The sequence below is a fragment of the Micromys minutus genome (assembly GCF_963924665.1).
Source record: "Micromys minutus genome assembly, chromosome: 2".
Classification (NCBI taxonomy): Eukaryota; Metazoa; Chordata; class Mammalia; order Rodentia; family Muridae; genus Micromys; species Micromys minutus.
Genome location: NC_137971.1, coordinates 67,526,665 through 67,554,648, shown reverse-complemented (window position 1 = coordinate 67,554,648; position 27,984 = coordinate 67,526,665). Strand labels below are relative to the sequence as shown.

General features: G+C 38.5%; 2 protein-coding genes across 4 annotated transcripts in view; one reads left to right on the top strand and one right to left on the bottom strand.

Annotated features, from left to right (window-relative positions):
• Positions 1–41: 41 nt before the first annotated feature.
• On the bottom strand, positions 42–27,177 carry IKZF5 (IKAROS family zinc finger 5). Of its 3 annotated transcripts, XM_080912855.1 has the most exons (4): positions 27,071–27,177; positions 15,014–15,214; positions 4,941–5,123; positions 42–3,838 (listed from the first exon to the last, which is right to left on the bottom strand). In XM_080912855.1, the coding sequence occupies exons 2-4, from the start codon at positions 15,144–15,146 to the stop codon at positions 2,895–2,897; spliced, it is 1,260 nt and encodes a 419-aa protein (XP_080768981.1). In that variant the 5' UTR covers positions 15,147–15,214; positions 27,071–27,177; the 3' UTR covers positions 42–2,894. The 3 variants fall into 3 exon arrangements, with proteins under 3 accessions (XP_080768981.1, XP_080768982.1, XP_080768983.1); XM_080912856.1 differs by lacking the exon at positions 27,071–27,177 and having other exon boundaries at positions 14,978–15,126; XM_080912857.1 differs by lacking the exons at positions 15,014–15,214; positions 27,071–27,177 and adding an exon at positions 10,471–10,483.
• Positions 27,178–27,355: 178 nt separating this feature from the next.
• Positions 27,356–27,984, top strand: part of ACADSB (acyl-CoA dehydrogenase short/branched chain) — a 40,004-nt gene continuing 39,375 nt past the window's right edge. The window contains exon 1 of the mRNA XM_080911396.1: positions 27,356–27,490. Coding sequence (XP_080767522.1) covers positions 27,449–27,490 — 42 coding nt within the window. The 5' untranslated portion in view covers positions 27,356–27,448. The remainder of the gene's footprint in view (positions 27,491–27,984) is intronic.

The window sequence follows — 27,984 nt, the reverse complement described above, 5'->3', positions numbered from 1 at the left end:
TATTCACAATAGGAACTACATACTATAGTTACTTCAGCATCAGATTGCTTTCCTGATCCCTAAACAATATAATGTATCTTACAACTGTAACGCAAGCCTTCTTACATCTTGCATAGAAAACATGTTCCGTACATCCAGGTATCAACAAAAATCTAGAAAGCAAATACCTACCTCCTAAGACTAACAAAAATGTCTTTAGCAGGGAATTTAATTTTTTTCCAACAATTCTTCATTTGATAAGTATTTTTTGTTTTTCTTTTTTTCAGTAATATTCCCTTTGTCAAACATCTGCAGATGAACAGCAAACACATTTCTAAAATGAAACCACTGAAACTACCCGATGGGAAAAATTTCAAAACTGAAGTCTAGTCTTCACTTGAATGTCAACAAGTTGTAGCTACATACTACATTAGTAAAATCTGAAATAAAATTATTCTGTTAATCTCTTCACAGTTTAAAAAAATATTAGTGGAGATAAATTACCAACTTTAAAAATCTAAACTCATGTTCACTGAACAAAAATAAATTTAGTTTCAGAACATTGCCTGTCAATGGCAAAGTACTATAAATAGTGCATGTTAAACTTTTCTCAACTCATTTCTATAAAACATTTGGTTAAAAATAAAATGAGGAACATATTTAGTATTTAAGGAAAGAATCCAACATCTTTCCTAGTACAGAATTTAACTCAGAATATTTAAGCAAAATCCTAAATCTTCAAAAAGTTTCTAAGGTAGATTTGCTTCAAATTTTTAGTGCATTCTGAAGTACTTGTAGCTTCATGCATCGACACCTTTGGAAGACCAACTGTGCTTGTTATGTTATTGGAAAATTAGTTTTTTCCTTCTAGTTTGTAATTATGAAAAGTCTTTTCCATTATTTAAAATAAAATGTACCTTCAAAACATTCGTCTTTAGTTGTTAGGACAAACAAATTGCACGTGTCACTGTGTGGCCCAGAATGTCTAGGTGATAAAGCTGGCTGTAAGGGGAGCCCTCCCAGCCTCTGAGATGTGTCTTGCAGCACTGCCCAGCCTGGCAGGGAACTCCTGGGCTCTAGCGCTCTTCCTGCCTCTGCTTCCCAAGCAGATGGGGCTACAGATGCGCAGCAGTGCACTGGGCTTCTTCCTCTTTCGGGAAGTCTTCACTGTTTGGGAGTATTGCTTTTAGTTGAATCAAACTTTAAAAATAGCAAAGTTTCCAAACATCAACCTGTTTCTTTCTGGAAGCTGAGGAGCACAGTCAAGTTATGTATTTAGAAAGTGTTGTGCTAATCTAGTGAATGATTTAAGCAACAGACCAAAACCACTAGAAGGTTAGGATCACAAGAGAAAGTGTCTTTGGGGCTGCACTGTAGCAATGCAGTCGGGATGAGCCAAGACTGGCTATGTAAGCACAGGCACCCTCTGAATGGCTTTCTAGCACAGGGAGGGAGGGCACAGATCCATTAACAGGGCACTTGGGGCTTAATGGATAGACACTCTCAATATTTCCCTCTTATTTACTGTAAGAGGTGATTTTTGGTCATAAATGTTTGACAGGGTATTTCTTTAAGAAGCCAATTGGGAAGAATTTCAAGTTATTAACCAAATAAAAATAAAAAATTTGCAAAGTACACAGAAAGCAATAGTAACTGACAATGTTTTATTATTTTGCCAGGCTCTCTTCAGAATAAGCTACTTATTACACGATACAAAAATAATGGCTTCCTATATAAAACTAACCACTCTAATTATAAGTAAATTAAACGTCACATTTAAATGTGCTTCATAATAACGTTCACTCTTTAACCCTTCCCACTGTGGTGACTGTTCCACCGTCTGTCCGTGAGGACTCACAGAGAGGACTCCAGTTGCCTGCTCTGTTTGGGCATGCTCTTGTTACTGTAGTTGTTCCTCGATATTAATTTTTCTGGATTTCTACATAGACCCTTCTTGGAAATTATGGGCAATAAATGTACAGAAGGCTAAGAAGGAAACTTTGGAGATTGTTTTGAAGCATCTTAATAAGATGGATGAGTTCCACTTCCTCTTTGGTCATCAAAGACTAGGAAGAATAAAATAATCAGTGTGGTTGTCAATCTTACCTGACACCATAATAGGTGAACGCAGAATTTTAATGAAGGATTCAGACTGAAAAAGGCATCTAGCACTCTAGTATATTTACCTGTGGCTTTAAAATAATACTCAAAGTATATAAATATATATATATAAATGAAAAACAAACATGTTTATACATTAAATGAACAGATATCTCAAATACCATACACAATTTTCAATTTAGCCCCAAATTTCAACTTCCAAGGCTTTCATTTTTATAATTTAAATTTAAGAAGAATTGTTTTATACTTGCCCTTGAAGAGAAAGATTTGTTACAATGAAACAAATAACTACTGGTTTCGGTTGTAATGAAACTAACTCAAGTTATGTGAATGAAAATAGCATTTTAATTATGAACAAACTTAAAGGCAGTTTTTCTATAAACACTGAAATGTTATAAAACATTTTATGAGTAGTTTATTGTGCCATTTTGAAATATGGCAGAAAGAACGTCTCACTGTAATGTATGTACTGAAGTATCAAGTGTACGGAGAACCCTGGCCATCCTTATGGACAAGTGTAGGAAACTGAACACCTGGTAAGATTGCGACTGTACTTCAGCTGGCATAGGTCTAAATGAAAGACACCAATGCATCTAACTATCTAATACAGAAATAACCCTGACCAGACTTTTATGAAAAGTTAACAAAACCTTTTTTCGCTATCAAACTTCTATTTTATGAATAAAATGTATACATTTTAAATTAGCATATACCTTATTAGGGATGATCAAAACTAAAGACCAAACTATAAACTCCCCAAAGGCCAAACCAAGTGAGAGCAATGCTGATTGTGTTCAGTGCTGGTTATGTTGCCCTCTTGCAAAATGACAGGCAAAATCATACTTGTTTTTACATCTGCACCCACATATATTACATTGGAAAGGATTTTCATACCCATGGCACCCCATGTGAATAGTGTAAAGGATATTGTCCGCAAAGTACATGTCACAGTGCTGGCAGTGGTGGAGAAGCTGAGGATCCTGGGCCGGCAGGGTTGGAGCTGGAGTGCTCGGCTGGCTGTTTCCTATGCTGGGGGTACTGGTGTGGGCACTTGGTTCACTGCTGGGCCCTGCCACTGGACTGTAGTTCCTCTGACTATGCGACGGCCGAGGCTCTGGACTGGTTGGGGAGGAGCTCTGAGGAATACTTGCTGACACAGCAGAGACGACTGCTTGGGCAGAGGGCTGCTGAATCATGAAAGGCTTTTCATCAGGGCAGGGATCTACATCAGGGGAAGCAGGGTTTTGGTTTTCTGGTGGTAAGCTGGACAACTGTCCAGCTAAAGTAGAGAGCTGATTCAAAGGGTTGTCAACCATGAGTTCCTGGGGGTCCCTGGGCAGGCCACCAGTTTGTGTAGTTTTCGATATAGTGTCATAGGAGTCGGTCTGAATATTTGGAATTTCGTGGGTAAAATCATTAAGGTAGTCTGGTTTCTGGACCACCATGGAAGGTGGACTTAAGTTGATTAGTGCTCTTCTGCTATACCCAAGATTGCTTGTTTTCTTTTGTAAAACCCCCCACATTTTCTTGCTGCTTAAGGAAGACCTGGTACCTTTAATTGGTACCATTTTATGTTTGCGCCTTCGATGGTGGGACAGGTTACTTCGGTCACTGCAGCGGAAGGAACACAGTTCACATTTGTATGGTTTCTCCCCAGTGTGAGAGCGCATGTGGGCTTCCAGATGGCGCTCATAAGCAGATGCAAACGGACATAAGTGACAGCGGTGAGGCTTCTCACCTGTTTGAGAGAAACACGGAAGAAACTGCAGGAGCAGCTCACTTACAGGACTTTTCATGTTTGTCCACTGGTGTGAGAATGGATACAAAACACAAAATGCTCTGCAGAAATGCATACTTGTATATTAGCTTTGCAAGATCTGTAAAGAAACCTAAGAACTGAAATAAAGCTTAAGAACTCATTAGCAATGATTTGTGACATATTTTTAGAATCTATTTAGTATGAAAACCATTACAGCTTCATCTGGCACTTGGGGAAAAGTAAAAATATTATTCCCCTCATAATTAAGAGATATAAAGATTTTATCAGCCAGGGAGTGACAGCACACACCTTTAATCACAGTACTTGGGAGGCAGAGGTAAGTGGATCTCTGTAAGTTCAAGGCCAGCCAAGGCTACACACAGAGACCCTGTATCAACCCCCCCCCCCCAATATTTTTAATCAACAGTATGTTTCATATTCTCAGATATATCTATACACAAATAATTTTTTTCAAGGGAGAAAAAAAAAAAAAAAAAAAAAAAAAAAAACACTCCCTACCCTGTAAAAGAAAGTTCAAAATCAAAATGAACTCCTGGTCCAAATATAAAATTTCCAGGGTCAGGCTTCTCCTCCACTTTCCTACTCGAGTTCAGAAGGACCAATCTTATTCAAAGCTCAAACTCCATGACGTAGTACTAAAAAGGCACAGCCTGGCATGGAGCACATAGAAAAGATACTTGGTGAGGGTAAGGCATACTTTGGAAGGTTTTTCCAAAGGATGGTTAAGAGAAACATGGTACTCTACAATTGTACAGAAACCTATTTTCTATAATTTAAACGTTATTGTGAAGAAAAAGATAAAACATTAACCTTAGTAATAACCTCTTGAACCTGACAGCAGAAAGATAAAAGATTATAAAGATCAAACAGAAAAATGGGTAGGTAGGAGGATCGATCTCTCCAAAGGGCCTGTTTCCAGTATTTGTATTCCTTTAAGCCACTGCTTTGATTTTAAAAAAAGGAGTTACTACCCAACAAACTTTCAGGAAGCTTGTTTGGAGCAGTCAGAGCTATGTGGACTTGAATTCCATGGTTCCCTCACCAGCGGCTCCTTCATTACCTGTGTGAATCCTGATGTGCTCGATGAGCCGGGCCGTCCCTTTGCTGGCATAGTTGCAGTACCGACACTTGAGCTTCCCATCGAAGGTCCTTTCAAACCCGTCTACTAACATTCCTGAGTTGTCATCCAGGGAAACTTCAACAGAGGGGTGATCAAGTCCGTTTTGATCACCATCTGTTCCAGCTATAAACAAAAGCAAAAGAAATCATGTACCTCAGAATCAATCCAGTTCAGCATTTTAGACTCAAGTGGCTAAAGATCTTCTACAAACTGATAGTTTCCTTTTGAAGAGTTTAATTCATAAAACAATCCAGATTTCTTGAACTGGGACAATGTTTACAGGAAAGTAGAATTACACTCAAAGAACCTTTAAAGAGGATCTCAAATTATTTATATATAAAAATTTACCAATTCTTTTGCTTTTGAAGAAAACAAATAAGGTGGAGAGAAATAAAGAAGTTCTTCAAGTAGGAGATCACAGGCACACACAGGTGCAATGTCTATGACACTGGTCATTCAACTTTGCTACAACTTTAATTAGGAGTTGTTTTAGTTCTAAAACAACAACTCAATTTCCTTTTGTCTAAAAACAATTATAGGATATTCTGTTATAGTCAGTTATTTGTGTTTTAGATTCTGGGTTACATTTAAGATCTGAAAATTCTAATTGAGTACATCAAGGAAACAAGGTATCTGACAGCTCTGAATGTAAGGACTATATGGATTTCAAAACTAAGATGTTTGTGTGTTTGCTTTTCAGTTGAACATATGAAATTTGTAGAAAGCAACAGCAGGAACAGATACTCATAATTAGGAACTACACATGTTGGGAATTACACCCTGGTCTCTTGAATCTCAGTCCTAGAATCTGTTCATATTATTATTAAAGGCAAGATTTGTATTCCTTCTTCTTCATGGGTACAGGACTTCAGCTTGATGCCAGGAGGCATAGTCCTTACATGCTCAGTTCAAACCCTATTCCTTTCCTTCTGCCCTTCACCATAAATAATTTCCCTTGCCTGGGGAAGTTCAGCAGATTGGTCCAACAGGGACCAAGGAGAGACTAGGCATGTAGTCTCCCTTTCCCCCACTGTTTTCCTTAAGACCTTGATGCTCAACATTTTGGTAAACCGAATCACTAGATCTAGGTAGGAACTGAAGCTTACCTTTCTAACAAAACTCTGGGGGAAGGGTGTGTGTGTTGGGGGATGATCCCTGATCACTGCTTTTCAGTCCCTGCATCTTCATGGCTTACAAGATCTAGGTCAGAGTTCAGCAAATGTTTTCTACAGGGCTGCGGTAGTAAATACTTAAAGTCAGGTGGGTTTGTCTCTATCACAATACCCAACTCTGCTGCCGTCCCGTAAAAGCAGCTATTGAAAATAAGCAAGCCGGGGGTGAATGAAGTTATTTTACAGCCCTTGTCTAATGTGTGCAATAGATGTTGATGGCCAGTAGTGCAAACAAGCGACAAATATGTAAAATAAGCATGCAGGTGTTCCAATAAAATTTTATTTATGAACAATGAAATTTAAATTCCATATAATTTGCATGTGTTATTACATTCTTTTCATATAATCTTCAATAATTTCTAGTTGTACAAAACAATTTTCAGACTGCAAGCTACAGGAAAGCAGTTAGATGAGGTCCTTGGGTGATACTCAGCTGACCCTGAGCTAGGTTAATGTAGATTTATGTTAAGGCAATACATGATAGACAGGGAGAAGAGGTGGGAAAAAGGAGAGGAAATGGAAGAGGAGGAGTCAGAGGAGAGGATGGAACGGGAACAAGAGGACAAGTTCATGACAAGTGAGAGGGATTTCTTAGGAGGGGAATAGAGAGTGTAATGGTAAATCTGCCCAAAATAGACCGCAGTTTGTTTTCCTAATTATGGAGTCATGTTTTCATTGAATAGGTTTATTGGGGTTGAAGAGGAAAATACAACAAATTGGTGATTGGGTTGAAAAGGATATTGCAACAATTGGCGCCCAACATTTGATTTAGAACCCAACTAACCTGAGTCTAAAGTTCGCTGCTCCCCAACCCTAGCCCCTAGAACAGGGATCTGGGCTGGAGCAGTGTTGGATTGAAAGTTGACTGGGTCTGAGGAGCCTACAGAGAACTGCAAAGAGGTTCCCTCCCCCAAAGCCTAGACAGAGAGCTACAGCCAGGGGCAGTATCAGGAAACAGAGGGAGGAAGAGAAGTCTCTGGGGCACAACTGCCTGTGAGATAGCCTGAGACTAGCATATAAGCAAGCGCTGCCAGCTTCAACCCAAATCTGTCCTATATGTACTTTATGCTTATACTAACTAGTGGGATTTCAATGTATGCTATCAACCCTCTAAAAGAATTAAGTACTGACAAAAAATATTCATATAGTGTTATGCCAAAAATGCCTTTAAAATATGTATATATATATATCCCTCTTTTTTTAAAAAATAAAGTTGAGAGAGAGAGAGAGAGAGACAAAGGAGCGCCGTGTTCTGAATTGAACAGCAGAAAAAAAGGTACAAAGGGCTCCAGATCAGGTATTTTGATACTTAAAGATGAGAAACACAATAAATATATTTTGGGATTTATGGCATGATATTTTGGATAGTATGACAAGGATGGATTTTAAGGAAATAGACACCTTATCATTTACCATTATTGTGATAATTATTCTTTTGATTTACTATGTCCTCTCAAAAGACAGGGCCTTAGATAAAAATTTCCTTGCCTTAGAAAAGAAATTACAGGTAACACTTGAACTAAAGGTTCAGGATTTCCTAAGTCAAAATAAGCAACAGAAAGAGGAGGATGAAGGCTGGAGACAAAAGCTAGAGGAGAATCTAAAAAAAAAAAAAAAAAAAAAGAAGAAGAAAGAAAGAAATCAACAATTCACAGATCAGACTGAATGGCAAGGAGATAGAGATAAAATTTGGAAGCAAAGTCTAGAGGATAATTTACTGAAGCTAGCAAATCAAAATAAGGCAAATGCTGCAATATCAGAATTGCAACATAACAAAATACACAGCAGCTTACAGATAGACTGAGCAGCAAAGAGAAAATAATGAGGTTTGGAAGCAAGACTTGGAGAATAACTTTTTTAAATTAATCAATCAAAAATTAATGGACATAGACTATCAGAGTTGCAATATAAAGAAAAACTCAAAATATGGAGGCAGAGCTTTGAACAGAGAATACAGTAACTTAAGGAACAGGAGGAGTGACAAAAGGAGAGACATGAAATGTGGATACAGATCTTAAGGGAGGAATTTAAAATTTCAATCAATGAAAATACTCAGGTAGAGACAGAGGATAAAATTAGAGAAAGCCAAACAAAAGTTGTTAGAAAGCAAACTTTAGTTTATCCAGTTAATATACAACAAAGATCTCCAGATGATGACCATCCACAGGGTTATGAAGAATTTGAATGGCAACCTGTGGATGTACTAGAACTGAGGAAATTTAAGGAAAGTCTTACTAATTTTGGAATGTACTCGTCATTTGTAAAACAAATCCTGATTTCTTGGGCTATTAAAAATAGAATAATCCCCCAAGACTGGCGAGATATGGCAAGAGCAATATTAGAGCCTGCTGCAAATTTACGGTGGTTCTCATGGTGGAGGGAAGAGGTGAGGGAGATAGCACAACAAGATGGAGCCTGGGTAGAGAGATTTCCACAGATCAGCTGCTTGGCGAAGGTCGCTTTGCTGAGGTAGAGGTGCTGGCTGTATATGATGAAGAAACTCTGGCATTATGTCAATTGTCAGCTTTAAAGTCCTGAGATAGGGTTGCAGAATCAGGGAAAAACTTGAACCATTCACTCAAGTCATACAAGGTTTTCAAGAAACCTTCCCTGACTTTTTACAAAGGCTAACCTTGGCTGTGGAAAGGAGTGTATCAGGCTCAGCAGCAAGAAAGGCAATAATTGAATCTTTAGCCTTTGAAAATGCAAATACTGTATGCGAGGAAGTTATCAGACTACTGAGGGCAAGGTCAGCATCAATAGATGAATGGATTAGATATACAGTTGATGTTGGATCTTGCTCACCTGATATAACTGTAATAGGAGAAGCTGCCACTAGACAGCTAGAGATGACCCAAGATTTCAAGTGTTTTAATTGTGGTAAGCTGGGTCATCTGAGGTATAACTGCAAGAAAAACCGAAATAAAATCAAAAGGGGGCTTATGCGTCCTGGAATATGTCAAAGATGTGGCAAAGGCCAACATCTGACTAGGGAAAGTAAATCAATAACAAACAAATGGGGCAATACCCTGCCAAAAAACTCCCAGGGGGGCCTCTCGCAGGCCCCAGTGCCAGGCAGGGAGAATTCTCTTCCTCAGAAAAATCAGATGTCACTGCTTCAAAAACAGATGTTCTGAGACCAGACAAGGCTGAGGCAAGTTCTGTAGACAATACCAAAAAAAAAAAAAAAAAAAAAAAAACCGAATATTTTGGCTAACTTCTATAGAGGATCAGAGACCAAAACTAAAAATACTAGTAAACGATATTGAAATTGAAGGAATGGTTGACACTGGAACAGATGTCACCATCATCTCCCCAAAATCTTGGCCTACTAGTTGGCCACTTCAAGAAGTGGATATACAATTTCAAGGTGTTGGCACTTTATCCCAAATAAAGCAAAGCACCAGGTGGCTTAAATGTATAGGACCAGAAGGTCAAGTAGGAAAATTGAGGCTGATATAGCCATTAACTTATGGGGAAGAGATCTATTACAGCAGTGGAAAACCTAAATTAATATCCCCTCGGTTTCAGTGTCTGGCCATGAACACCGTCAGTCTCCTAATATAAATTTTAAATTAGTCAGGGAACGTTATCAAAGGCAGTTACAGACTGTCCAAGCTGTCCATACAAAGGATACAACAGAGGCTGACAATTTAGCTCTAACCCAAGGAGCTACTGCTGATAAGACACCAACAGCCTTGCCGCTAAGATGGTTGACTGACCAACCTATTTGGATCAATCACTGGTCTATGGCAAAGGAAAAATTACAGGCATTAGAACAGCTAGTTCAGGAGCAGCTGGAGGCTCAGCATATTGAAGAGTCTAGCAGCCCTTGGAATTCTCCAGTATTTTTCATGAAAAAAAAAATCAGGCAAATGGAGGATGTTGAAAGATCTCCGAGCAATTAAAAGATTATTCAACCTACGGGTTCCCTGCACCCTGGGATGCTCCTGCCTTCCTTGTTACTTAAGGAATGGCCTATCATAGTGATTGACCTAAAAGATTGTTTTTATTTTTTTCCAAAATTCCTTTACATGAATGCAAAAAGGAAAGGTTTGCTTTTTCAATACCTAACTTCAATAGAGATCGCCCAGTAAAAAGATACCAGTGGAAAGTCTTGCCCCAAGGAATGTTAAATAGCCCTACCTTGTGTCAATACTTTGTACAACAGCCATTGGAAATGATTTGCAAACAATTTCCCCAATCTATTATTTACTATTATATGGATGACATATTATTGGCTGATTCGGATATAAATATACTAGAAAGAATGTTTGATGAAGTAAAAAACACCTTACCTTGTTGGGGATTGCAAATTGCCCCTGAAAAAATACAAAGAGGGGATTCTATTAATTATCTAAGATATCAAATAAGTCTGTAAAAGGTTAGGCCACAAACAGTGCAAATTAGAAGAAACCAATTAAGGACCCTTAATAATTTTCAGAAGCTACTAGGAGATATCAACTGGCTGAGGCCTGCAATTGCCTTGGCCACTCAAGAGCTAAGCAATTTATTTCAAACCTTACAAGGTGATAAAGATTTAAATAGCCCAAGGAAACTATCAGCTGAGGCTGAGAAAGAGTTAGCTTTGGTAGAAAAGAAATTGCAGGATGCACATCTAGATCGTATTGATCCAAAGATCAATCTTAGTCTTAGTCATTAGATCAATCTGCATCTTAGTCATTTTACCTTCTACTTATTCTCCTACAGGAATTCTTATTCAGAGGGAAGATTATATCTTAGAATGGATATTTTTAGCACATAAACAGAGTAAGGAACTGAAAATCTACATTGAGAAGGTCTCTGAATTAATACTAAAAGGTAAAATGAGACTTCGACAATTAGTTGGAAGTGATCCTGCTGAAATTGTGGTTCCTTTTACAAATGCAGAAATTGCCTCCTTATGGGCACATGATGAACACTGGCAGAGAGCTTGCAGTAATTTCTTGGTAGAGATTAATAACAGATACAGTAAAAGCAAGCGACTTCAGTTCATAAAAAGAACTAATTGGATTCTCCCTCATATAAAAAAGAGAAATCCAATATCTGGAGCCCCTACATTTTATACTGATGCCAGTAAGTCAGGAAAGGCAGGATATATATCTGAAAATGTAAGTAAGGTGATTGAGAGTCCCTGTAAGTCAGTTCAAAAATCTGAATTATATGCAATACTCTTGGTGCTGTCAGATTTTCAAGAGCCTCTTAATATAGTAACTGACTCAATATACAGAAAGGGTTGTTTTACACAGAGAGACTGCTGAACTTACTCAGGATGATTCTGAATTGACTTCACTATTTATTCAGCTACAACAAATGATCAGAAATAGGAGTAATCCAATATATACATATAAAATGCACATAAGGTCTCATACAGGTCTGCCAGGCCCTCTGGTGCAAGGTAATAATGAAATCGACCAGCTATTGATAGGAAGTGTACTAGAGGCTTCAGAATTTCATAAAAAAAACACCATGTTAATAGCAAAGGTTTAAGGAAATAATTCTCTAACACTTGGCAACAAGCCAAGGAAATTGTGAGGCAATGCTCTACTTGCTCATTATATAACCAAACTCCACTGCCTATAGGAACTAACCCCAAAGGTATCCAAAGAAATGAAATTTGGCAGATGGATGTCTTCCATTTTGCAGAGCTTGGTAAATTGCAATATGTGCACCATACCATAGACACATATTCAGGATTTCAATGGGCAACTGCCTTAGCATCAGAAAAGGCTGATTCTGTGATTACACATTTGTTAGAAGTTATGGCCATTATGGAAATACCCATACAAATTAAAATGGCAATGGTCCAGTGTATATCTCTAATAAGGTAAAGCAGTTTTTTGGATATTGTAATATAAAACATGTCACAGTCATGTCACATAATCCTACAGGACAAGCTATTGTGAAGAGATCTAATCGAACTCTAAAAGAGATGCTTAATAGGCAAAAGGGAGCAACAAACCCCCCCAGAGATAGATTACATAGTGCCTTATTAACCTTAAATTTTTAAAATGCTAATGGACAAAACGGCACAGCTGCTGAAAGATGAATTGTGGAGAAAACCACTGAATTAAACCAGCCTGTTTATATTAAGGATATTCTAACATCAGAATGGAAAATGGGAACTGTATTACGCTGGGGGAGGGGTTATGTCTATGTTTCCACAGGGAAAGAAAAGCTGTGGGTTCCTTCCAAGTTGATAAAGATCAGACATGACCAAGGGAGACCTTGAAGACCCTGATGACCAAGAAGAAAAGGGAGACTGACACAATCAACAAATAGGTGATGTATATGTGGTAATGTTTATGTCTCCATATACAGAGACAGCTCTGGAACCGGCTGACACTAAACTGTCTACACATAGTAACATTTACTGGGCACAAATTTCTCATGACTTATTATTACATACCATCTTTTAATTATGTAATACATATAATTATTACAGAATTATATTATGTAATCAAACTAATCTCAAGAAAGACTGTTATCTTCTTCATTAACCAATCTGTGCACCCTGCACACTCCATGTGAATGTCTTTAAAGAACTATATGATTTGCTTATAAGTTTTGTGTGCTGCAGGATGAAAGAGAAAGACAGCCCTGTAAAGATCCACACTCTGGAATGCTGAGATTCTGGGACCTTCCATTCCTGCTCCAAGTTTGATTCTACCTCAACTATATTGAAGCTGTTTCTTTTAAAGACTTGCTTCCAGAACTTTTCCAGAACTGCTTGGCTTGCCTGTCCAGCCTTTCAGACTGTCATAGTCAAGATGTCATCTAAGTAGTGAACTTTCTCAGCACATAGTGGCTGGAAGGCAACTGATGCCAGCTAACTCTCCTGTGACAAAGCTAGTTTTCCTATTTTCCCTTGGGCCCCCTGAAGGTGATTCTTCGCCCCAGTTCAGCTGGAAGCAGATAAGAGGTCTTTGTTCCAGTTCCTTATATGGGGGTGGATGGTTCTGGTTATTTTTTGAATTATGGATACTTTATAAATGCAGCGGACAAGGAGGGAACTAGAGAGTTTAAACTCAGGGATTGCTCCTTTTCCTTTTCTTTATCCTTCCTTCTTAGGTGGAGAAAAGGGGGTGGAAGAGAAATTGGGGATATAGCAATATTATGGAAGTTAGAGAAATAGACATAAGGATAGGTGAGTAAATTTACTCTCAAACAAGATATTACATAGCTACATCTTACATTAGTAGAAATCTTTGTAATTGATACAATCAATTGTACTCTTTACATTAGTATGGATTTCATTTGATACAAATTTAATGTTTTCACTAGTATCTTTTCTTATTAATTTAAAGTTGAGATTAATAGTTACTTTCATATAGGCATTGTGCCTATACAATACATTTTGGAATATAAGGCTTAGATACAGTCATATAACTGTTATTATACACTGTTTTTAGTTGATTAATCAATACTAGCTAAGGGCTGAATAACAAACTCATAGTTTGAGTCACAAATGCTTTTGCAGTTAGATAGATTTCAAAAACGGCAGAAATCCACAAATTATGACAATTAATGTTATTTATCTTTGTTGAGACATAACTGCTCCTTACAGTTCCCCTTTGGTGGAATAAATGAAGAAACTGAGCATCTCTACCTTGAGGTGAGGTATAGTTTGGTGGCTAGGCAGCCATTGGGCAAAAAACTGCCAAATTCATCAACAGATTATTACTGTCCAAAAGGAGACACTTTGTACAGAATAGTCAACTGATAATCTTTGCCGAGCCAAAGTTATCAGCCCTTCAATATTTCTGCATTTTTAGGTCTGTCAGTGATCCTGGGCCAGAAGGCTGAAGACTTACTCTCACATGTTGCTAACAGGGGACTACTGGTGGAGATTTGTCTCTATAACCTCTCCAAGCTCTGGAAACTGTGTTAGGCTTCCTATGTTTTAGATATTTGGTCATTCTCAGATTTATGATGGAGCTGAAGACTAATTTAGTTTGATGGCCTATCCAAGATAATTAACTTTGAGAAAACATAGTCATTTAGAATATTTCCAAGTGATAATAGTCATATACAGCTTAAATAATAGTCATATACAGCTTAAAGGTAAAGGTTTTTTCTTTTGTTTTTTAAAGTAAACAAAAAGAGTGATATGTAGATTTATGTTAAGGCAATACATGATTAGACAGGGAGATGGGTCAAAGGAGAGGAAACGGAAGGGGAGGAGTCAGGGAAGAAAACAGAAGAGAAGGAGTCAGAGGAGAGGGAGGAGTGGACGGAACTGGAACAAGAGACTGGTTCACGGCAAGTGAGAGGGATTTCTTAGGAGGGGAATAGAGAGTGTAGTGGTAAATATACCCAAAATAGACCACAGTTTGTTTTCCTAATTACTGAATAGTGTTTTCATTAGATGGGTTTATTTGGGTTGAAGAGGAAAATGCAACAAATTGGCGATTGGGTTGAAAAGGTAAAACAGGTTAAGAACAGTGTATGTGATCCACAAACTAGAGAAATTTTATTTCTAATTTAGTTTTCTTCTTTCACTTAAAGAGAAGAAATTCCTAGTTGAGGCTCAGGTCTAACCCACCTGATGGACAAATTCCCTGGGTTCCTTGGATTGACTGTCATCTAACATGAAGAACAGACAGACAAGGGATTTAGATGCTCTAACCTTTCAACAAGACTGTGACAGTTCTGTAGACTACATTAAACAGAGCAGACGTCTGCATGTTAAACAGAAGGGAGAAAATGCCTTGTATCTTTGTAGAAAAGGAAAAGAATGATCTATATTAGTGGAGAGTAATGGTCATAGCACGCAGAGCTATATAGGAACATTAACACATTTACCATTGTGAACTTTTCAGTAGTATTAAAATAGTCTACCTCCCTGAAGAGTCTCCGTTTCTTTGTCCCCACTAACGGATCCCGAGATCATGTTCACATGGTGTGTCTGCTGTGTCAGGTACTCCTGGAAATCTTTTACAAAGTCCAAAGGCTCTGGCTTCTTTTCACCCATCTTGGTGCTTTCTTCTTCTTCTTCTTCTTCTTCTTCTTCTTTGTCTTTAAGTTGAAAATCTGTTATATCTAGGGAACAAGGAAATAAAGAACCCAGAAATAATTTTACAAAGAAAATACAAAATTTTAAAAATATAGACAAAAAAGATTTTGTATAAGACATTGTATAAAGCAACATGAAAATAAAAGCTGTCTTTACATACTTTATCTAGAAAATTAAAGATATATAGAAAACAGTGAGAAACAGATTTAATAGGTAAGCTAAGTTTGTAAAGAATGGAAACAAATTACCAAGGCAGAAAGAAGAATACTTATAACAGCCGAAGATTGACAATTAGTCAAATGACCCTCAAGTAGGACCCTCAAACACATTGGTTGTAGCATGATCACAAATGGGCTATAACAGTGAAAATAAGCAAACTTCAGCTGCATGCAGCAACACACACAGCTCACAATCATAATACTGAGCACTAGAAGCCAGACAAAGGCTGTTCATATATACTACTGAAGACCAGAAACTAACATCCAATGCCAGAAATGAACAGTGTGTAGCCCTTGGTTGCTAGGGCAGATAGAGCCTAGCACTGGAAGAGACATAAACTAACTTCTGGGATGCCAGCAGCCTCGTTTCTTCATATCAATGCTGAGTTTATGACCAGAGTCACTACTCTGACCACCCAATAGTCCAAACTTTAAACTGATTTATTCTCTTACCAGCACATGAGTAAGAGTAGCTGGCTCATGTTCTCACCAGTACTTGACTTTCTCAATGTGGCTATTTTGGAAGCTATGTGGCATTATCACACCAATTTTGATGCATATACATTGATGATTAATGAAGCTGTATGTGAGTGGCTACTTATATTCTTTTGAGTAATGACTGTTTGCCCTGTAGACTGTCTTTTCTAATAGCTAAGAATTCTTCATACTATCTTAAATATAAACCCTTCATACATATATGCATTTTAAGTTAAGTATCTTCTCTTTATAATTTCCTTTCGATTTCTTTTCTTTTTTTTTTTTTTTTTTGGACTGTTTATTTTTTAAAATAGGGTGTGAGATAATACATACCCTAGAATTTACTAGAACATCAGAGCCACAACACCATGGAGGTAAGACTCTTGTCTGAAAACAAGTGGCAACACAACAGTACCGACACTAAATAATGATCAAAAGGAAACGAGGCCAGACCAAAACCAGAGTTCATTTGGGTAAAATTTTATCCATATTTTAAATTAAGAATGAATTTATAAAATGTAATCATAGGGATATTTGAATACAAGAAATGTATGCTTTAGGCTTTGTCTCCAAGTCTTCTGCTGAACATGAAGGTATTTTTAATTAAAAATAAATTTATACAATATATTCTGATTAGTTTCCCCTCCAACTCCTCAACTCCCCACCCACCCAAATCTACATCCTTTTTTTCTCTTTTTAGATTATAAACATGCATTTTAAAACAAGTAATTAACAAGAAAAAAAGCCAAAAATAAAGCACAATAAACACATGTATATGCAGACACACATGTTCACACACAAATGCCATGAAAACACAAGACTGGAAACCATAAAAATTCATAATGGTAAGAAAAATTTTAAAAATTTTAAAAAGATTTATTCATTTATTATATAGTGCACTGTAGCTGTCGTCAGACACACCAGAAGAGGGCATCAGATCTCATTACAGATGGTTGTGAGCCACTATGTGATTGCTGGGATTTGAACTCAGGACCTCTGGAAGAGCAGTTAGTGCTCTTAACTACTGAGCCATCTCTCCAGCACCGAAAAGTGAAAAATTAATAAAATAAATAAAAACAATGTCCAGACAAAACTTTATAAGGAACCTCCAAAAATGTCATTGAGTTCATTTGTATTGGCCATCTGGTCTGTTCTTAGGCACTGTTTGTATACCCCATGAGACTCTGTTTATCAGTTGGAGATAGCTTCTAGGTTAGGGACTGGGGCTCTATCTGTCCATTTCCTCTGAGTGCTGGGACCTGTCTGGCTTAGACCTGTGCATGCCCTCTGTATGTGGACACAGTCTTTATGAACAAAAGTGGATTTTGTTTTACCTTTTTTTCTAATTAAAATATAACTACATCATTCCCCCTATTCCTTCTTCTCTAACTCCTGTCATGTTCCCAAATCTATTTAGTGGTGTTTGATGTAGATAATTTTAGGGCTCACAACTCAATGTTGGATAATTAATTAAGGGACGCATTCCTAAGGGATATTAATTCTCCCTCTCTCAGTAGTCATTAGTTTTCTGCAGTTCTTTGTCTAGGGATGAATCCCATGAGAATTACACCTCCTTCTACATTAACATTTGTGCTGTCATTGTTCAGGACTTTTGCAGACAGCCATGTTGTTGAGATAGCATGGATGTAGCTTCATTTCAAGGAGACACAATTTCATAGTACATTTCCTGGCCCGGTGACTTTTATGATTTTTTTCTTCCCGCTCTTCTGTGATGGTCCCTGAGCCTTGGGTACACGAATTGTGTTGTAGATATATCCAAGAGGGCTAAGGACCCCACGATCACTTGTTTTCTGCATTTTGACCACTTGTGGTTTTCTGTAATGGTCTTGTTCAGCTGAAAGAGAAACTTCTTCGAGGAGAGGTGAAAACTACATTTACCTGTGGGTTTAAGGATAAGTATTCAGAATGTTGTTGGGAAGTTTTGCTAGTTTATTAAAGTGGTGGTAGTAGTAGGTTCTCTTCTAAGATCCATGGCCTCACTGCCCCTATGTAATTGGGTAGGTTTTCAGTACCGGGCATGATTTCCTTCCTTCTGACTGAACCTTGAGTCTAATTAGATACCTGTTGATTACTACCAAGAAATGATTGTCACTACTGAACCTTTCAGGATATCATGCCATATTGGCTATTGTTGGGTTCATAGGTATCACAGCTCGGAGGACTACTAATTGTTTCCTCCCTTGGCAGACTGCATATAGCACCTTCAGGTTCTATGAAAACTAGTCTTCAGGGAGGAAGTTTTCAGGTTGAATCCAGCTTGAATCCTGAATCCTATATTGCAGTACACAGTGTCTGTAGCAATCAGGGCTTACTTCCAACCTCTAGGAAGTAACCAAATACAACATCAACAGCCTATATTGTTTGAAGAGTCTCTTGGACTCTGCTGACCAACAACTCAAAGGAAGTGTTCTTATGCCTAGTCTTAGATTGGTGTTAGTCTATGGCTCATCCAGGGAGCATTACTGCCCCAAATGGCAAAACTTCACTGAAAACACACACACACAAAACCACACACCACCTCCCTCCCTCCCTCCTTCCCTCTCATATGTAATTTTAGGTACATATAAAATAAGATGATGTCTTAGTTAGGGTTTTATTGTTGTGAACAGACATCATGACCAAGGCAAGTCTTATAAATAACAGCATTCAATTGAGGCACGCTTACAGGTTCAGAGGTTCAGTCCAGTACCATCAAGGTGAGAACATGGCAGCATCCAGGCAGTCATGGTGCAGGAGAAGCTGAGAGTTCTACATCTTTATCCAAAGAAAGCCAGGAACAGACTGAGCATCCTTAGGCAGCTAGGAAGAGTGTCTCCAAGCCTACCCCCAGAGTGACACACTTCCTCCAATAAGGCCACACCTTCTACTAGTGTCAGTCCCTCGGCCAAGCATATGCAAACCATCACACATGATTCTTGAGGCTTTAAAATTTTTTAGATTCATTTTTATTTTAGGTATATAAGCGATTTTCCTGAATGTATGCATATATACCATATATGTATATGTCTGGTGCCCACAGGGTCAGAAGGTGATTGTGAACCACTATGTGGATACTAGAAACTGAGCATGGGTCCTCTATAACAGTAAATAAGTACTCTACTCACTGAGCCATCTCTCCAGTTTCCTTTATATAAATTTTTAATGTAATCCAATTTACCCATCTTTTCCTTTTTACATTTATAACTATCTGTGTCCTATTTGGAATAACCATGCCTCCATCTTACTTGAATATAGACCTTAATATTTCCTTAAAAATCATTTTTCACCTTTTCATATTTTATCTAGACTTTCGTTTTGTGACTGATGTAAAACAGGAGTCAAAAATAATTTTTACAAGAAAATATCCAATTGTCCCAGTTATATGCATTTAACAGATCAGCTTTCCTATTAAATACGCTGCCCCAAGATTGCCTCTTTGAAATAAGTAATTATATTCATGAAAGTTTATCTCTGAATTCTCTATTCTATTCCACTAAGCCTTTCTATTCTTACAGCCAAATTTATTCTCAACAAGTCTTTGTTATCTTGGTAATATGACTTTATCAGGTTTGTTTTTCTTCTCCAAGAATACCTGAACTCTTGGTTCTTGTCAAGATTTATTTTTATTTCTCTGTGTGTATACACCATGTTTGTGTCGTGCCCACTGGGTCCAAAAAAGGACATCAGTTCCCCAGTAACCACAGTTACAAATGGCCATGAGCCACGGAAACAGTAGCAGCCATTTAGTCCTTGGCCCAAGTTTTTAAATGGCAGAGGTTAACAAATGAAGGACTTTCATAAAAGCACATTTTTCAATTTGCAAAAACCTCACTGACTTTATAAGAAGCAAACTTTGTACTCTTCATTTAGAACCATAGAGACTAGACCAACCTTTGTGTCTCCATTACAGATCATTATCTTTTTTAACAATGCAGTGATACCCTCAGGCAATGACAGACTCAGGCTGATATCCCTTAATAATTACTGACCCCAGCAAAGCTGACATTTTTGTTTACTAGTTATTACCTTTCCTCCTTTAATTTTAATCTATTCTTTACTTGAAGATATTTCACCAAATAAGAACATATATGTGGCTGAACTTTCAGTAAATATAATCTTTTTGAGTTCTTTCCTTCCTTCTTAAAAGCTACCTAGAAGGTCTGAAAAGCTGTTATTACTTATCTCCTCTTGCTGTTTTCTAAAAAGTTCCATTGTATGAAAGAACTGAATATTTTGTTTTTATGTCCACCTCACTAGTTTTAGACTCTAAACAGAATGGGATCTCTCTTAGCTTTAAAACAGTGAACTCCAATTTTATAACCTAAGACAAAAATACAAAATTGTAGTTCTCTTTCAAGTTTTATATCAATCATATATAAGAATATACAGCTCATGGTAATCTCTGAGACAATGCTAGCTACTTGGGAACAATTATTTTTATTACAGTGAAATAATATCTTGGTCTCAGAGTCAAAACTGTTTCCCTTATCAGTTCATCCACTTGGTTGGGATTATATAATTAGCATCTATTTGCCCCTTAGATTAGTGAAATAAGCAGCTGCCTCCTTAGTTCCCACTAACTCGCATATCACAGTTTGCAACTTTCTAAGTTTATCTGCCATTTTCCTGATTTGTCCTTTCTTATCGTTAGGTCACTTCTTTAAATCACTTGCCTTAGTCTTATTCAGCTTTCCCAACCTTATTATTCATTGTTTTTCTTATCTTACCATATTAACTAGTTGTGTCATACTATTTGTTTAACTATAGTTAATACTACTAATTATTTGTATTTTCAAATTAGCTCTTATTTAGAAAACAGGAGTTAGTCAGCCAATGAAAAAGGATGATCATTAATAAGATCACAGGCCGTGCTTAACTGTAATTCAGTCCTCAGGAGGTGAGGGCAGTACAATTATTGTAAAGCCCCCTCTGTTACACAGTGAGTTTGAGGACCTGTCTCAAAAATTTTAAAATAAAGAAGAAAGAAAAAGAAAAGAAAGGAGAGAGAGAGAGAGAGAGAGAGAGAGAGAGAGAGAGAGAGAGAAAGGAAGAAACCTGCTTTTTAAATTAAAAACAACAACAGGGCCTGAGAGTAAAGAGGAACTGTTAGAAATAGAGAAGTAGAAAAGAAAGGCAAGGCTGACAAAGTGGGGGTAATAATAGAAGGAAGGAAAATGATCAACATATATCATATGCATGTGCAGAAATGTTATAATTAAGATCTTTGTCCAATTAAAATATACTAATTTTCAAATGAATCATATCCAGGATAGTTTTTTAAATTTTAAGGACTATGAGGCTCAATCAATTTTCTGTGTTCTGATTATAAAAGCATCAATAGGGCTGAAGAGATGGCTCCGTCAATAATGAGGCACATGAGTGTTAAGATCTGTTCAAAGTCAAATATAAAAGGATAGGCATGTCAGAAGGTACTTACAACCTCAGTGCTGGGGAGGTAGAGACAGGAGGATTCCTGGAGCTTGCAGGTTAAATAAGAGACCCCCCATATCAAAAAATAAGGTGAAGATTGAGGAAGACACTTGATGTCACTTTCTAGCCTCCACATACATGTACATGTGCATTCACACATAACACATGCATACATGCACATATGTAAACACACAAACACAAAAAAAATCCCAGTTTTTACATTGCAATTCAGAGTTTCTTCTTGCCAATCAACTTATATGGAAAGTGATACATGTTTCCAGAAAGTGAATGTACTTTAATGGTCCTCAGTAAGCAAGACAATCTTACCAAACCTTGACTAGAAAGCTTAGCAATGCTGTGATACAACGCTTAACAATGCAACAAAAACACAAGACTTACCATAAGCAAGCAGAAGAAAATGGTATTTTTATAACTCTAACTAAAGTTTAAGGACAGAAATGAGCCCAATTACAGAGCATGGCTGACATATTTTGACAGTCTTAGCTATTCACATTGTCACATAACAAGTTTCACTGTGTTCTCTGCCATAAATTGTATGCTGCTATCAATTATGCACAATGAATTAAAGAGAAATAATGCCAAAGAAGTGAAAATGCCGCCGCCGCAAAGACCAGCTTCTGAAGAAGGGGTTCAAACACACTTCTATGTTAAATCTACATTGTCCATGATTTAAAACTTAAGTGACCCTTCATCTCTAAGCATCTTTGTGTCCGTCAGAGCTGTGTTGTGTTACGTAGATCTGTGGGCCACAGGCGTAACGGCCAGCTGTTCACACAGCAGTAGACAATGAGACAGACTGTAAATGATAGGTGCCTATGTATAAGCTGAGTCTTTGGCTCAAACCCCAGCTTCCTGAGAGGTATTCTCAGGCCAATACCGCTAAGCATGATATATGGAAAAACAATAATTCTGAAGCTAAAAAGAGCCCCTGCTGTAAAAAGAGAATGTGGGTTTGCTGTCCACACCATCCTGATAACAAGAACTCCATGTATAACCTGCTATCTGAGGATGTTGTTCAGTACTGACCACTTTTAAAACCCCTACAAACATAGTATGAATGATATATACATGGATTCAACCAAACATGAATGGGAAACATCCAATTTAAAAAAAAAAAGCATCCTAAACAGTTTAGATTCACTTCCCTTGGCATCCCCTAAACAATACAGAATCAGAACGACTTATGCTGTATCAAGTATCTGGGGAATAAAGAGAATGTGAGTGTGTGCCTATAATCCCAGCCCTCAGTGGCCAAGGCAAAGAGAACTGAAGGAATTCAAGACCAGTCTGAGGGATACAGAAAAGTCCCATGTGAAAAAGAAAAAAATGTGTATAGAAGGATGTATAACAAGTTACATGCAAATCCTATTGCATTTTATGTAAGACATTGAATATCCTCAGATTTCAGTATACACTGGATGTCCTACATCAATGCCCCAGGAATACAGAAAGACTAACTATGTACAAAGAAAAGCAGGGAAGTATAATCTTTCAAAATGGTGTCTGTTAAGTTTTAAAATCTGAACAAAAGGCTGAGGTGCCTACTAAACATCTCAAAGTGGACCTCACCACCAGATTCTCCCAGCAGTCCTCCTGTAACATTCCCTACCTGTTACAGGGTCCAGTGGCTTGCTTGCATATACCCTGAACATTTCAGCCCAGGGGGGCTGGGCTGTCCTTCCCCATATAAGCCAATCATTTTGGTCACCTGCCCTTTCTGTACTACTTCCTGGCTACTGCACCTGGTTGCCCTCTCCCCTCATAGCTCAAGGTCATGACCACTCCGGGCTCTCCCAGATGTGTCTGCCTCTGGCTATGCTCTCCACAAATCTACAATAAACTTTCTCTTCCACCATGCCTGGGAGCAGTCATGTCCTTTCCTTTCCTTTTTCTTTCTGTTTCTCATTCAGTATCTTTCTAACTGACCTCGAACTCAACACCTTGGACTTGTTAAATAAGAAATACTCATATTTTTAACATAAGAAAAACATATTTAAGCATTCCTAAAATTATTATAGATTTTGATACTACATTGCAAGCCAGATCTACTCTATGCTGATATTGTTCTAAATGAAGATTTCTATGTTGAAATCTAGCCTCCAATATGACATTTGTTGTGAAGACAGAGCCATCAGAATAGGATTATAAGAATAATAGTTGGCTTTCTGTTTTCTGCACTATGAGTATATAACCAGAAACCAGATCCCGTATCAACTCAAACTTAATGAATTCTCCTACTTAATGAAGCCTCCAACCTTAATGAATTCTTTAAATTACCTAGCCTGTACTAGTTGGTTATTTGTCAACTTGACACAAGTTCAGGCATATCCAGGAAGAAATTTTTGTTTACAAACAGGGTGTCACTAGGTAGCTTTGCTGGCCTGGAACTCACTATATAGACTAGGCTGATCTTGACCTCAGATCCATCGGCCCCTACCACCTAAGTGCTAGAAAGAAAAGCTTGCATCACAATGCCTGGAGGAAAAGGTATCATTTGAGAAAATACTTCCATAAGGTTAGCCTGTAGGCAAGCCTGAGGACTACTTCCTCGATTAGATATAGGTCAGGGACTAGTTCACTGTGGGAGGTGCCATCCCTGGGTTTGTATAAAGAGTAGGCTGGGCAAACCATGAGAAGCAAGCCAGTAAGCACTAAGAAAAAGCCTTGGCTTCTGTGCCACAGTTCCTGCCCTGGCCTGCCCTGACATTCTTCAGTGATGGAATGTTAATGGAAATATAGGATAAAATGAACTCTATTGTCCCTAATTACTTTTAGTCATTATGATTTGTTTGTTTGAGACAGGATCTTCCTACATAGACCTTGGCTGTCCTGGAACTCACTATGTAGACCAGGCTGGCCTCAAACTCAAAGATCTTCCTGTCTCTCTGCCTCCCAAGTACTAATATTAAAAATGTGCACCACCATACAGGCTAGTAAGGATGTTTTATCAAAGCAGTACAAGCTGTAAGTAAGACATAGTCCATTCAATTTGTTATCAGATATATATCTACTTCATCAACTAAAAAAGAGAATACTTTCAAACCTTATAAGACACATTGCCCAAGCTAGTACAGGGAAAACATCGAAGAATTAATATTCCATACATCCTGTGTGTGTGCATACATATATAATCAAACACCTTTTACTCAGAATCGAGGTGTTAAGATGCAAACTGGAAGATAAGGACAACTATGAGACAAATATAGAAATCAAAGGGTCTCCTCTCCTTCGCCATCACACAGCAAATGCCTGACTCGACTTCTTGCCAGGTTTCCCCCCAAGACTTTCAAAATGAAGAAATTTCTGGCCAAAAAAACCAAAATTGTTTTATTCCTCCAAGGGATTCAGATGAAAAGTAATGACAAAAACACATACAACATGTTTAAATTGAAGTTTGATTATCTGTTCCACATGAGCTAACTGGTTTCAGCAATAAAATATATAGAATCTTAAAAGAAAAAAAGAACCCCCTCCCCCTAAAAAACCCAAAGGTGCTAGAGAGATGACTCCTAGTTAAGAGCACTGGCTGCTCCTGCAAAGGACCTTGGATGGATTCCCAGCACCCACACAAGAGGCTTGTAACCATCTCTAACATATGTTCCACGGGATCAGATGCCCTCTTCAGGCCTCTATGCATATCATGCTTACAAATGATGCACAGACATGTATGTAGATAAAACACACATATGAAATAAATAAATAAATAAATAAATAAATAAATCAAGGAGCTCTTTAATATGCTTCTCCACTAGAGGAGAATTCAAAGAACAATACAGTGTATTAAATTTATATAGCATTACTGTAAAAGAAATGTTTAAACTGAAGGTTTTGCTAATAATAAGGAAGAATACTTAGCCCAACGTTTTAATGTGACAATTTAACCCAGAGGTTAGGTAGGCCTAATTAAATTGTTTATAGTTCAATAGCTGTGTTTACTTCTATAACCTATTGATTATGATCATTGAAAGATTTACTCTCCAAGAGAATATACTTTAGTAAAGAAGTCTGATAAATGAGACTTAGTGCATACAGAGTAACGTGGACCTTCAAAAAGAATTAGTACACAACTTCTGAGTTCCTGTCTGCTAAAGACTCTGAATGCATGAACACTGATAAGGCTCTTCTGAGAAATCAGAAAACAAACAAACAAAACAAAACAAAAAAAACAAAAAAAAAAAACAAAAAAAAGAAAGAAAAAAGGAAAACAGAAAAGAAACCACATCAGAAGAAATACAAACAAGAATGATACAATCTAACCTGTTCACCCCGAATTAGTTCCATTTTCTCTATTGCTAAAATGTTGAGTAACTGAAATTTACTCTGGAGACACACCAAAGGACTCCAAGAGGCCATGGAGGGAATTTCAACTAAAATTCAAAAGCCATAAGAAGTCTGCAAAGAAAAGCAGACAAGTGAAAACTTTGCTGGGAACTACAGGTTTAATAACAAGTTATAATATAACTTGTGTTTCACTATTATTAGCTGAAAAAAAAAAACTATGCTGACTAAGCCGACAGACAAAAAAAAAAAAAAAAAAAAAAAAAAAGCAAGGGCAAGCTTGGTGGCTCACAATTACATCCTAGTCACTTCAGTTACTATCATGTTGCCACTGGTGATTTGCTTTTAACAAAAAAAAAAAAGTTACATGTCATTCCATATTCAATATGTTAATTGCAAAAGATGGCAGGCTTAAATTGCTGTGTAAGTCCAGGTGAATATAAAAGGACATTAACCCTATGCCAGGAAATCTAAGAAACAACTACCAGAGCTCAACAACGGCATATCTGATCCCATCTTCATTATCTTATAGTACAACAGTGACGGTTTCCCGGGAAACACGGGAGCATTTCAGGAAAAGAATTTCAAACACCCTAGTTCACTGCAAGGAACTTCCAAGAAAACATTCATCCTCAGCTGTGCCGAAGACAACATAAGCTCAAGACAAAAATCTTAAGGTAGTCCAGATATTTTAAGCAGCTGTTTCCATTTTGTGTCTTCTAAATGTAATTTCCCTGGATCCTTTCTCACCTGTCACTCCCCTGTCCCGTTCGGACCAGCAGCACATAAAGGAGTCATTAAATGGGCCGTGTGGTTACTGGCAGCTACAACTGACTAGTCTTGGGATCTACAGTTAGACAACAGAGTATTTGGACGCTTAGCTGAGGAGCCACGCTGGGTATCCAGTCGATCGGGGATGTAAACCTTGAAGGAGTCAGAAGAGCTCTTTGCTGTAATATCCACCCCAACCTCACCTGTTCCCAACATTGGAAAAGTATAGCCAGCAGAAGCGAGTTCATGAGAGAAAACTCGAAGGTTTAGAAACTCCTTCCCAACAGCAGCCCGGGACTGGCGTCGAAGTAACACCCTCTTCAGGATACACTGGGGTTGTTGGGGTCGACTCCTGACTGGCGCCCGAGAACGCACTACACAGGGAGAGCTCCGGGCGATCGCCACCGGTCAAAGCACAGGACAGCTCCCCACCCAGAGCTCCAGGCTCTCGCTCGACAGCGCCGACTCGCGAGCCTCTGGTCGGCAGACCCAGTCGCCTACAAGCCCAAGAAAGTCCCGAGTCACCATGCTGCCATCCCACGGGGCACGCAGGACCCTCCGCTGTGGCCAAGGCTAAGGCGATGTTAGCCGGCCAGCAATGAACCCGGCACTTTACCTTCCGCCATTCCGTCAACGTGCCAAGCGTAACTGTAGCGCCGCCGTATAAGCTGACATCCCATTACTCACCTCCTGACAAATGCACCGAGGAATCCCTACAGCCTTGTTCGCCGCCGCCGCCGCCGCCACCGACTCAGCGTTCGTCAACGTCGCAGTTGTAGCCACCATATTTGTTGTGTCTCCGCTCCCTTCCCGCCCGCCCCACGCCTTGCCCAAGTCTCGCTCAAGTCTCGCTCAAGTCTCGCGTGAGCAAGCTGTAGAAAGCAAGGAGAGAATTATGTCTCTCCAGGGGTTCCGTAGGTGGAAGTGGGCGGGAACTCTAGGGGGTGTGTGAAGGGAGGATGCTCAGAGTGGGTAGGGCCCGAGCTTGCCCCGCCCACGGTGTATTGCACTAGGGTTTTGTAGAAAGTCAAGCAAGCTTAACAAGTTTCTGTGCCTGAAGCAAGGATGGCGGTCTCTGCACTCCAGATGTGGCGCGCTAGCGGGCTGGTGAGTAGGTTCGAAGCGACCATCTCGGGAGGACTGGGTCATACTGATTCCTGGCGACGTCATCTTCTCCTAATGGGCTGGAGGAGGGGGGGGGTCTGGGGCTGGTCTCCACAGACCTTTTACAGCGGGACACTGCCATCTAGACTTCCTTCAGGATCAATCCCTGGTAATGACACATTTCCCCGGATGATTATTGCTTTTTTTTTTTTTTTTTTTTTTTTTTTTTTTTTTTTTTTTTATGGTTAAAATCTAGGCCTACTCGCCGAGCCTAATGACATCTTCAGTAGACCAGCTGAAGGGGACCTCATATTCCTGGGACTTAACCATTCAGGGAAAGAATTTCTTAAGATTTATCTCACTGCTGGCTCAGGTCCCTCCCTTGGAGGGATCTACCTTAGACTCTAAGGAGCCCAAGAGCCCATTCTGATCCCCTTCCTTAAACTTGATCTGAGGCTAGCCTCTTATCTCACCAGGATTTTTCTGGCCTCCCTTTG